The 12,476-nt window shown below is 43.9% G+C and overlaps 1 protein-coding gene across 1 annotated transcript in view; it reads left to right on the forward strand.

The window, feature by feature from the left end:
• The window catches only part of LOC138268137 (excitatory amino acid transporter 5-like), a 125,790-nt gene that overhangs the window by 92,754 nt on the left and 20,560 nt on the right, over positions 1-12,476 (forward strand). Inside the window, exon 6 of the mRNA XM_069217551.1 lies at positions 2,909-3,008. Coding sequence (XP_069073652.1) covers positions 2,909-3,008 — 100 coding nt within the window. The remainder of the gene's footprint in view (positions 1-2,908; positions 3,009-12,476) is intronic.

Here is a 12,476-nt window from a genome sequence, read left to right on the forward strand (position 1 = left end):
TATCGCCCGCTGACTATGTTAAATAGTGATGTCAAGATACTCTGTAAGATCTTAGCCACTCGGCTCCGGGGCAAGATTCAGGGTCTAGTACATGAGGCCCAATGTGTGTTCATACCAGGTCTGCGTTGCTTGGCACATGTCCTGCATGAGACCAAAGGAATGGAGACAGAATTGGCGCTGGTGTCTCTTGACTTGAAAAAAGCCTTTAACACACTAGAGTGGTGATATCTATTGGAGGTATTGCAGGGCATGAGGTTTGGCCCCGGCTTTTGTGCTTGGGTTCGACTGCTGTGTACTGCCCCAACTGTACAAGTACGTGTGGGGGGAGAGACATCGAACACCTGGGAGGTAGGCAGGGGTACACGACAGGGATGCCCGCTCTCGCCTCTTCTGTTTGCTCTAGCGGTGGAGCCTCTGGCGTTCTGGCTTTGTGAGGAGATGGTGCAGTGGGGGATTCCGGTGGAATGGGCCACACGTATGCTGATGAAACATTGGTATATGTGCGGGATCCCCGTATTTCGGTGCCGGCGCTGCTACAGAGGTTGAAGGCTTTTGGGGCTGTCTCTGGTCTCAAGATTAACATGAAAAAATGGCTCCTGTTCCCATTGGGGTCTTTCATTGGGGTTCCACAGGTTGAGCTTCCTGGGGTTGGGAAGCTGAGAGCTTTAGGTACTTGGGTATCTGGGTCACTAATTCTGTAGATGTGTATAATAAACACAATGTTGAGTGAGTAGTAACGGGCCTGGAATGCTCGGTTTCCTTCTGGAATAAGTTCCCTATTTCCGTTATGGGTTGGGCAGCAGTAGCAAAGATGGTGTTTTTGCCCCAGTGCCTCTGTCTGGTACAGAACTCCTTGTATCCGCTGACTGCGCTGCTTTTTCGTCGCTTGGCTAATCTGCTGATTTCCCTAGTGTGGGCCAGTCAGTGGCACTGTCCGTTCTGCAGGCAGGCCTGGAAGGGGGAGGATTGGTGATCCCCAACATTAGATATTACTACTATGCAGCACATCTACAGTGTACACCCAAATGGATGTCAGAGGCTGATAGCTGGGAAAAGAGGTTGTATGCTGGTGTGTGTGATAGGCGGTCATTGACGCATATCCTGATGTCGGGGGCAGGTCTGATCAAGTAAAGACTACTGCTGGAATCTGGGAACAGGTGGTGAAGCAGGTGCTCAGACGGGCTCCCTTTGATAAGGATTTAAGGATATGGGATCTGTCTCAATTTCAGGATATGGCGAGGACAATGTCTGTAGCGGCCTGGAGGTCAGGAGGTTGTGAGGTGGCTGGTGATCTATACCCTAATGGTGAATTTCTTTCATTTACTGATGCTCAGGATTTGTTTGAGTTGGGTTCTGGCAATATGCTAAAATTGAAAGCGTGGCCCGTGAAATCTGGGACGGTTTTCCGATTGCCCCTAAGGTGTCATGGGTATTAAATGGATTGATTAATTGGGGCGTGGGGACGCACCTGATTTCTCAGTTCTATAAAACACTGTGGGAGGATCAACCAGGAGTGATAAGCGCGGGACGTAAAGCGCGGGAAGCTGACTTGGGGCTGCCCATAGAGGATGCTGATTGGGATGCGACCTTATTGTTGGTCCGAACGGTGTCATGTAATCAAAGATTCAAACTGTTGCATTTCAACTTTGTACACAGAACATATCTCACACTCAGTAGACTAAATAAGATTGACCCAGGCCGAGGAGTATACTGCCCTCGCTGTGGTGAGCTTGGTGCTTCATTCCTGCACCTGGCCTGGACCTGTAGGGTGGTTTATGTTTTCTGGCAGGAAGTGATAATAGCGATTGCTGAGGCTACGGGACTGGAATTGGAGGCAACCCGGATGACTTGTCTTTTGGGAGTGGTGCGTAAGTCGCGGGGTAGGGGGGTTGATATAAAATGGTGCAGCTAGCGTTGGTACTGGCCAAGTGTAGAGTAGCAATTGGTTGGATGAGTATGCGGACTCCTACAACTCCCGGCTGGCTGCGAGATCTGGAGTGGGGGGCGGAGGAGGAGAAGCAACATATGCACATGATACGCAGTGATGAGAGGGCACTTGCTGATGTGGCGGCTTGGGTTACACTGCTGGAACGGTTCACTGGTGGGGAGGATGTGGGCTCTGTAAGTAGCAAGGAGATAGTGGGGGATGGGGACACATGCCCCCCTTCATGAATATATTCCTACATGCATATGTTATTTAACGCCTGGTCTCGTTAGGATATGGGGTGGGATGGTGGGATCAAGGATAAGATTGGTGCAGCGGTTATGACACTATTGACTGGAACTCTGGTCTGTGCGCCCTCGGACACCCTTATGTAACGAAGACATCTTGCTTTGCTGTAGCCTGCACTGAACTGTATGTTTATGTTGGTTTGCAGTTCTTCAAACTAAATAAAAACTGATTTTTAAAAAAAGAAGACAAAAATACATTTTAAATTAGCGTTGTCAGAGAAAAACATTTTATTGAAGCTATGGAATATGCTTAAACACAATGGGAGCACAACATCAAAACCTCTCGACCAGTATTTCCATTACTGTTATATAAATACTAAACTTTACATGTAACATTTATACATATATAAATAAATGTAAATATTAAATCAAATCTAGGACTTAAAAAAATATAAGGTAAATTTTATTATGATTATATTGCAAGGCATGCCAACTAGGTGTCTGGTAAAATCGTGGCAGGTGTCACAACTTTACAGCATCCATGTTTTGTCATTTAGGGCAAAATATTTATGTCTCTGGGCCTCGGTTCCACTCACCTGCCAAAACTAGGACCATTTAGAAACATGCCAGCTCTATATGGAATCTACATGACAACTGGTTGTTTGCAACAAACTGTTAACTGTGTGCACATCAATCCCTTTTAGTTTCTGATAATTTGCTCCACCTTCACTTTCAGGTCTGCTTCTTGGAAAAATGGGCGACAGAGGATTACCTTTGGTAAACGTGTGTCAATGTCTCAATGAAGCTGTAATGAAAATTGTTTCAGTGGCTGTCTGGTGAGCACATTGATTGATATATGCTTTATTTCAACCCAGATTATGCACTAGAATGATTTTTTTAAATGTTACGTTGATAGTCCAAATTTAACGTCTGATGAGGAACTGGAATTTGACTAACCCCTCAACAACAAAGTTCTTACTGTTTACCCTGAGAGGAAGTAACATGCTGAAGGCCCATCTACGACTTCACAACATCTACAGTCAGCCATTTTTCGGTGGGCTTTTCAACATAGATTTTTCCTGCTCATCACTGCCATGCAAGACATAGTGCTCCCGGGTAAAAACAACATAACATTTCACATATGCCCATGGAGAAAACTGCGTTGGATCAGGGAACGTGTTTGTTGCTTGCCTAAAATTAACACCTTCCTTGGGAGGTTGTTTTACTAAACAAAAAGTGTAGGGCAGGTTGTTGGCAATATTGGCCTGCCCATTACTATACTGTAGGGGCTTACGCCACCTCAACAACAAAACAGCCTACCCAGTTAGTGACTCATAATGGCTTGAGTACCCAAATTTCAATGGACTAGTTTCATGTTCAGCATGGAAAGAGTAATACATTTAGAGGGCTCCAAGCAGATAGTGCACGTTATTTCTATGGCCTACCTAAGTTCTCTTTTTGAGCTACATCTTCTTTCTGCGAAATTGGGTCTTCAGTCTAGGGCTCACGTTGGCCATCATGACCTTCGAAGTCTTACGTGAGACTACATTGTGAAGGTAGATGCACTGTCCCCAAGTGGTGTAAATGATTGTGAGAAAGATGTTGCTACCTGGTCTGGTTTACCTCCTTGAATTTACCACTCCCTCTCCAACCACAGGTGCCTTCAGACTGTGCCCTTTCCCGATGCAGTTGCAATTTCTGTTGTATCTGTTTAATATTCGTTGTGTCTACATTTTACTTTAAGATCTCCATTGTGTGAGAGATGTGATTACATGTGCTAACTTTACCAATACCAGTAGCATGACTAATCCTTAGCTAGGGAATGCAGTGGTATAACAACTATGACCCCGAGGACACCAGTAGAAATGGTGAATAATTATAGTGATCATTTTCACTTTATCTGATTTCTGTGGATAGTGCCTATTTTTCAGCCTTTTTTCACCCAATTTCTTACAAGATTTCGCCAGTGTGTAGCTATAAAATACCCAAGGGAGAACAAATAGGATTTCGGTATTTGTTCATCTCTAAATTCTGGTTTTCGCAGGAAACCATGGCCCATATTTATACTTTTTTTGCACTGCATTTGCTCCGCTTTTTGACACAAAAATGGCACAAACTTACATAATACAATTGTATTTTGCACGTTTGCGCCGTTTCTTCGTCAAAAAAATTACGCAAATGCAGCGCTAAAAATTATAATTATGGGCCCATGTTTCTCGCCAAATCGAAAGGAACTCCAAACATATATTGGAGTCCTGTGTGTTTGTCAACTGTTTTGTATGGAAGAAATCATGGTATAATGAAGAAACCTTATTTGAACTCCTATAAGAAAATGATAATATTGATGATGTCATATAGAAATGTTAGCAACTATTGGCAACTTTTGAGGGTTTTAGACTATCATTTGGTGTGTGTTCAAGGAATGGTGGGATCTTCTTGACCTGCAGTTGTTCAAGATTTGTGGAAGGGCATGGCAATATCGAGGTACTAGAGTAACAAAGTGTGGTTATAAGTTCCTTGTCCATGGTGGAGGCTTGATCTTCAGGTAAAGTTATAAAGCAGAAGGAAACTCCTAAATATAAATAGAAGTGTGTGTTTAATTTTATTGACTCCTGCTTCTGAAAGTCATGCACTTCATCTCAACAAACTTTCAAAATTTGCATTGTCTTTCATGGATACCCTTGGCCCAAAGGTGTCAAATGTAAGTCCAGGAAGTTTGGATTTTTCCCATTTTCTGAAGGCAACCAATAACTATGTATTTTATCTGTATTTATTTAATGATATGTACATTATTTGTATGAGGGTGTCCTCAAACAAGTGTGGATCTGTCTCTCATAGTTTCATGAGGGGCACCATGCCATCTCTAATCAGAATAACTGTTTTGACCCTAGACATAATCCTCCAAAGAAAACGCATGCCGTTTTCCATGGACAACAGCTTTCCTTAACCCTGGTAAGAAAGTTGGGGAGTCACCTCCAGGACCATGGTTTGTAGATAGTGACAGGCGGACGAGGAAAGTAGCAGGAACATTGAGTTAAACTTACTAGTAAAAGGGAAGCTGTTGAGAGGAGTACGGATTGGTTAATGAGGCTTAAGGTGGATTTAAGGAGAAACATACACTCAACGACAAAAGAGAAAGCCTGACGCTATTCGCAAACTGCCCTTCCGTGGTTACTGCAGCCAAAAAGGACAGAAATAGCAGTAGATGTAGTCCAACTCAGAGCCGAGTAAGCGCAGTGCCAGGCATGGCCAACCACTTGCACAGCAGTAGCTTCCCACAAAAAAAAATGGTGGGTGGGGTGCTAAAAATGCTTCCCATAGTAACCAAAATGAAATTAAATTAAGTTATTTTAACTGTACAAAAACATATGTATATACATTAAATTGATGTTAAATAAATATATATAGCTAAAGTATTTATTTATTAACTATGGCCCATATTTATACTTCTTGGCGCAAAACTGCGCCAACGCAGTTTTGCGTCAAAAAGTTTAACGACGGCTAACGCCATTTCTTAGCACCACCCGGGAATCAAATTTATACTTTCATGCTCCGTGGCGCAAACCACGGGTTAGAGTCATTTTTTTTTTTACTCAAACCATTGTGCCACGTCGTAAAGAAAAATATCGTTAATGTGGCAAAAATTACTTTTATCCGGTTTACGACGCCACAAACCGGACACGTGCCTTTTTGCCGCAATAGCATCAAAAAGCAGCGCAAACACAGCAAAATGTGCAAAGGAGCCCCAAAATTGATCCCAGAAGCAAAGAGAGACCCCGGGAAGACTACAACTGACCAGGAACCAGCCAGGAGGACCCAGACAAGACCCAGGAGAGGGAGAAGAAGAAAAGGAAGTGCCGGTTCAATGCAGAAGAGCAGGAAATATTGGTGAAAGAGGTGACGGAACACCAGCATCAACTTTTTGTCACCGCAAAATTGCCAATTGGGAGGAGAGAGGCAATTTGGCAACAAGATCAACAGTGTGGCAGAAGTACGGAGAACAGTCACTGAGTGCAAGACACGCTGGCATGACAGCAAGCGCAGAACCAAGGAAAAAATGGCAAGGAACAGGAAGGCAGCACTGTAGGAGGCCCTGGATCACATGTAGGAGATGGTGGCAGCCGTCATCCCTGAGGAGATCGTCAAAGGGATTCAAGGACGGGACAGCGCAGACTACCAGAAAACAACACAGATGCAGGGTAAGTTGCATGGGGGACAAAAATGCCTAATTGTTAACAGCAAGTGGGGGGGCACATACCTACTACACATTGCATGTCAGACATGATAATCAGGTAGTGGACAGGGCAAAGGGGCACGGCACGGGTGCATGGGCTGTGCAGGGGAAACAGCACAACACTACACCAACAATCTTTGCATGGGGGTACTCTGACATGCAAAGGATGTTGGAAAGGTAAAGCCAGTCCAGGAGGGTAGAGTACAATGTAAACCTGGCCTGCTGTCACACGACAGCTGTTATTGTCGCTACATGAACTAGGGCTCAATTTCCAGTCTCAGGCCATATCCGCAAGTGGTGTTTACCATTGACAACAGTTGCCACTACCACCTGCGCTGTGTGTGCAGGTCAAGGAGCCAATGGCAGTTATATGCCCATGGATCAAACAAACCCAAAGTAGAGGGTTCAGGATGACAACGTTATCAATCCCCTGTAATTACTAATAATAATAATAATGTGCAAATCCTGTCAAATGCTCATGTCTATAGGCGCAATAAACATCAGATATTGTTAGTAGCATTATGAGGTACACAGCAGTACGTTTCAGGGTATACCCTGTACCTGTGTTACAATAGCTGCAATGCCACCATGTAACATCTCAAGTGTCTCTGGACTTTTGTGGTTGTGTCCTGCCTGGTGGCCAAGAGAGACTTTGCAGCGAACTGGAAGGCCAAGACTGCCCCTGCAATCACCAAGTGGCGTTGTGGGTTGGACTGGTGTGCGCAGCAGTAAAAGCTGGTCTTTGGAGCGCTGGGGCGACCAGCCAAATACACAAAGGTGTGGGGCAGCTGGGATGGGGCAAGGAATCTAGTCTTATCATAGGAGAGGGATGTGTGGCCCAGTGTGTGGGGCAGAGGCTCCAAAGTGTGCATCAACCTGTTCTATCATGGACCTGCCTGATGTGTTACCGTAATTGTGCCAATTGTACCAGTGACCTGTTGGGTTTTGTTTGTGCTGTTCTACATAATACTAATAAAAATAAAACAGTTTTATAAAAAAAAAACAGCTCAAGTGCCATAGTGCTAAGACAACAGCATTGAGGGGGGGGGACATATGTGTCTAGCTAGTGAAACACACCCGCACAGTCATAAGAGGAATTGGAACACTGCTAGGACCATCAGTGCAATCTAATGTAGCACACATTCCCCAACATCAGCAGTACACACTACTAATGCTGACATGTTTATCGTGCCATCCCAATGCTACACATAGTATATGCTAGGTCTCAACAACATATAGGTGGATGTGAAATATCTGAGACTGGGTCAATTCCAGATTGTTAAGTGTGGTGCAAGTGCCATCAGAACACCCACAGCCAGTGCAAGGCCACACCATGATAATGGAAGTAGACGGAGGGTTGAGTAGTACAAGAAGGTGGCAACATACAATTTGGACGGAACCTACACCTAGAGGATGTGACACAGACAATTCACCAAACTGGCCACACTACATCTGACATGCAGGTGGGGCACAGGCCTGGGAGACTGCTAATTTTAATGACAGGAACAATGAACAGGAACCAAGATCACAATGTACAACTAATAGGAAGTCAGGAACGTCACATTACACATGCCACAACACGGACACACTAATTGTACAATATCTCATTGCAGAGGACGATGGCTTTCCTGGGGATAAGCCTGTCCTGGACTTCCCTGATTACATGGATGAGTAAATATTTATTTAACACTAAAAAAGGATAATAAAACTAGGAGAAACACCTTAACTAACCTAACCTATCCTAACTACACATTACCCACAACTGGCCCTAACTACCCTAATCTAAACTTACCAATCACATTTAACTAAACACTCTAAACATCAACCCCCCACCCCCCTTATATGATGGTACACATGTAGGACAACATATACTAACCTAAACACATACTATCTTATTCTAAACAAATATATATTTTTTTGGTATTTATATTTTTATACATTTTTTTAATGTTTTTGTTTTTCACATGAACCCCAACATCATCCCCCATCCACAAAATAAAACACATGTAATAATATAACCCCCTCCACCCCCCAACCCACTTATACTAACTAAACTAACAGTCTACTCCAACCTAACACTAAGCCCCCTAAACCCACTAAATATAAGAACCAGGAAAGAGGAGGAAGGGGAGGAAATCATGGCTGATGGTCCAAAAGTCACAAATTTGCCCTCCGCAGCATGTGCTTTATACCCCGCAGTCTCCTGCTATTGCGGGACACCTCCTGCTGCAGCCTATCCATCCTGCGCAACATCCGTTGCATGTCACATCTCATAGCTTGGAATTCGGCATTGTCTATCACTGCAGCTAGGGTTGTCTGTGTGCCACTAGTGCATGGTACTGCTGGTGCTAGTGCCCTCTTAGAGGGGGAGGTGCAGGAACTGCTGTCTGTGGGCCTGGAGCTGATGAGGTAGACGGACCCGTAACAGTGGCTGCCATCCTTTGTGCGACTGTGGTCTGAGCAGTTGTGATGGTGGTGGTGGCTGTTGCCCTCCAGACCCCTGTGGCTCTCTCATGGCGATAACTCTGTGCCATATTGCGGAACCCAGACTCCACATCCAGTATGTGGCGGTACCGCATCGCCTGCCTCTGGAATTCCCTGATCTCCTGGGCATTCATGTTGGCAGCTGTAAAAATAGAGAAAGCCAAACATTAGTGACATCATTGTGTGATACATCTACAGATGATATTCTAACACTTCCTCAAAATTAGCTTCAACAGTCCAAATCACAGAACAGATCATAAAATGTCCCTGAGGAATGACAGGCCAACGCAGCCTACACATCTACCATCTAACAGCACAGCAATGCTCAAAAAGGTGTGTACCTACTTAAATGAGCTGTGCATCATTGTACTGCCATTAGTCACATAACAAATGCTGCAAGTACTCCACATGTGTCAAGCCAACTAATGACTATATTCTGGATGACAATCAAGGCCCACAAGATCTGTGATTTGTAAATGAAATTTCCTGGACGGTATGCAGTTGCTAATCATGAGGGGGTATCCTAGGTTGGAACAAATGAATGTTGGAATTACATGCCTGTCTTCTACACTGGGATCCTGACACCAATGTACACAAATTTAATAACCCTAACCTTGTGCTTCAGGGGGTGATGGACTTGCAACACATACTTTCAAACATCAAGGACAGCCAGGAAGCTTTGGACAGCTGTCCATTGGTTTAGTCAGTCCACCACAGGTAAGGAGGGCTGACAACTAGTCAACATAATTTGATCTCACTAACACCTTTCCAAAAACAAGCATATAGATGCAAGCACCCATCTGGGCTTGACTTGCATGCACATCTATGACATTCTACTCAAGTGCCACATAAACGGAGCACAACATGTGGAGCTAGATGCTGCTAGGAAGTCAAACATACAGTCCTAAATGTTCATTAGTTAACAGGAAGGTTCAAGTCTGTGGGTAATACTTCGGCATCACTGGTCTGTGTGAATCAGGGTATAACTTGCTGACTAAATCATGAAAATGGCCACCACCAAATTTATCACTGGCAGAAATGGAGCAACAAATATCACCCTGTTCACCTACCTATGCCTATAGCGCAGCACTAGAATCCCAAAATATTACTCTCTGCCACTGATTGTCCAACTCAAACATGGAACAAAATGTCAAACTGCTGGCAAGTCACATATCAGATCATGTGCCAGTACATCATACCTTGCAATGTTTCCAACGCACAAGAGTCAATCACACAACAGCTGCAAACACAACACAGAACTAACATATCAACACTTACTGGATATGTCTGGGTCCGCAAATCGAGACACTTCTCCAATTGTGTAGGGGGCTGGTCCACCTGTAAAACATGGAAGGGTGAAATGTGCTCAATGTCTGCTCATTGTACAAAACTTGGAGCAGCAAATCACTGTGTGTGACATTTTATATGATAGAGCAGCACCTCAGGCATGTACACACCCCAACAGACATACTACCTCAAACATGTATTGACCCTGTCACTCCATTGAGTGATAGACACACATATGCACACATGCACTGGCCCTAACAATCATGTGGTGCCAAACATGATTACTCAATTTTGTGCAGATTTATTTCTAGAGGGGACTCCATTTCTTCATTTGTTGTTATGAGAGACATGCAAAGCCACATTCCTGGTACACTGCAATACCAGTCACTCAGGTATTGTGGCTTGTGCATCAAGGGACAATGAGTTACTGTGGGATGCTCATGTGGGTTGAGTTTAGTTTAGGATTTATTGTGCTTTCTATGGTCCATTATATGTGTGCCTATGTTGTATGTAGGTTCATATGCCACATTGGCAGTGTACCCAGAGCCGTATATGACCACTATGACACCATGATAGCAGGGATCCTGTATGTTACTTGATGACAATGTTACGATAAACATGGATTGGCCATTTATCTCAATCAAAACAACAAAGAAATATATGCTGTCAGTGTCTAATTTGATCATCCGTGACAAAATGCATGGGCACACGTGTAGTCATTGCACCTGAAATGTGTTACTTAGGGCCCTGTGCAGCTATATCAGGTATTGGAGATCACAGTTAGCCACATTCATCATCTTACATTTGCCAAGTTGGGTGATCAGTGGTTATACGATGAACTGACACTGTCCCCCAATTGAAACATGGTTTAGCAAATGTCCTACTGTGGCAATCTTGATGAGGTAGGTCTCAATTGTATGCACCTTGGGAATGGCAGCAGTCACAAGAATGCTGGTCAGCTGATCTTAGCATACACTGTGATAGCCTTCATACTGAGAAGTTAACAATTGTACATATGTTGCACTAGATCAGCAGGGGTGTACCAAACGTAAGCTAGCAAACTATTTTGTCACTTTAAATGTATGATGGAAGCAGTCAAGGGTCCCTTGCACACATCATGCAAATAAATAATTTGTGACAATGCATTCACAAAGTTCAGGGATCCCAAGATGCGCCATTCACTTATGAAAATTGCTTGGCTATTAAGTGACACAGATGGCAAATGCATCAGCTCTGTACCAGCAATTGTGGCCAAGGGAAAATAAAACACACAGGAACAATGAACATAGGGCCAGATCTTTTTATTTTGTTTTATGTGTAGCATTTGCTTAATGTTTTCACACTACAGCTTTAGAAAGTAGCACCAAACATTTAGATATTATCAAGTGTGCATTACTTTGGCATCCATAATTAATTTAAATGCTGCACAAACCAAGTCAATATATGAGCCTAAGATATTACCAGAGGTTAGGAAGATCTTTGTAGGTATGGCCATGAATACAGTTCAGACATGTATTCAAAATAATTGGGGACTACATTCATTGCTTGCATTAGCATGTGAAATACCTCTCATTTCTGGTACACTCACAGGCCATGAATAATACATTTGTTTGTGCCGCATTACCATCATCTATTGACATCAAAGCATCACTAATGTACAGGATCAAGTTGTCTTTTGAAAGTTTGTGCAGCTTTTGCATCAACAAATGACGGTAATGCGTAGCAAATATTGTATAAATCAGGGCCACTGTATGTTCAACTTGCATTCCACATGTCCACAAACATTGCATGCAGCATGTCACCAAATCTGCTACTGTCACTACAGAGCATTTTACTGTACACATTAGTCTGATTTGTACTCACCAACAGGGCCACTAATCACCACACCCAGGTGGTCCAGCAGGCCTTGCTCTCTCGCCACAAGGTCAGCCCAGCGATGTTTGAGTTGGTGGTTGTTGCGCTGACTGTTGAACACTCTTTTTAGGTGGAACAGCACCTTGGACCAGCTGAGCCTCGTCGCCTCGGTATGATACCCCTGTATCACCCTGCCAGCAGCCTCTAACATCAGGGGGAGGAAGTGGCACACCAGCCAAATGAAAGCCCCCAGCTCCTCCTCACCCATTCTCCCCAGACGTGGCCTTCCCAACATCACAAAAATAATAGGGATAGGAAAGGGAAAAGAGGGAAATACAGGGAAAGGAGGTATGACAATGAAACTTAAAGAACCCACAAACAGCCCAACAATACCCCAACTAAGAATACCCACTACACACTCCCAACAGTAAAAAGATAACATTTG

Source organism: Pleurodeles waltl, chromosome 12, assembly GCF_031143425.1.
Source record: "Pleurodeles waltl isolate 20211129_DDA chromosome 12, aPleWal1.hap1.20221129, whole genome shotgun sequence".
Lineage (NCBI taxonomy): Eukaryota > Metazoa > Chordata > Amphibia > Caudata > Salamandridae > Pleurodeles > Pleurodeles waltl.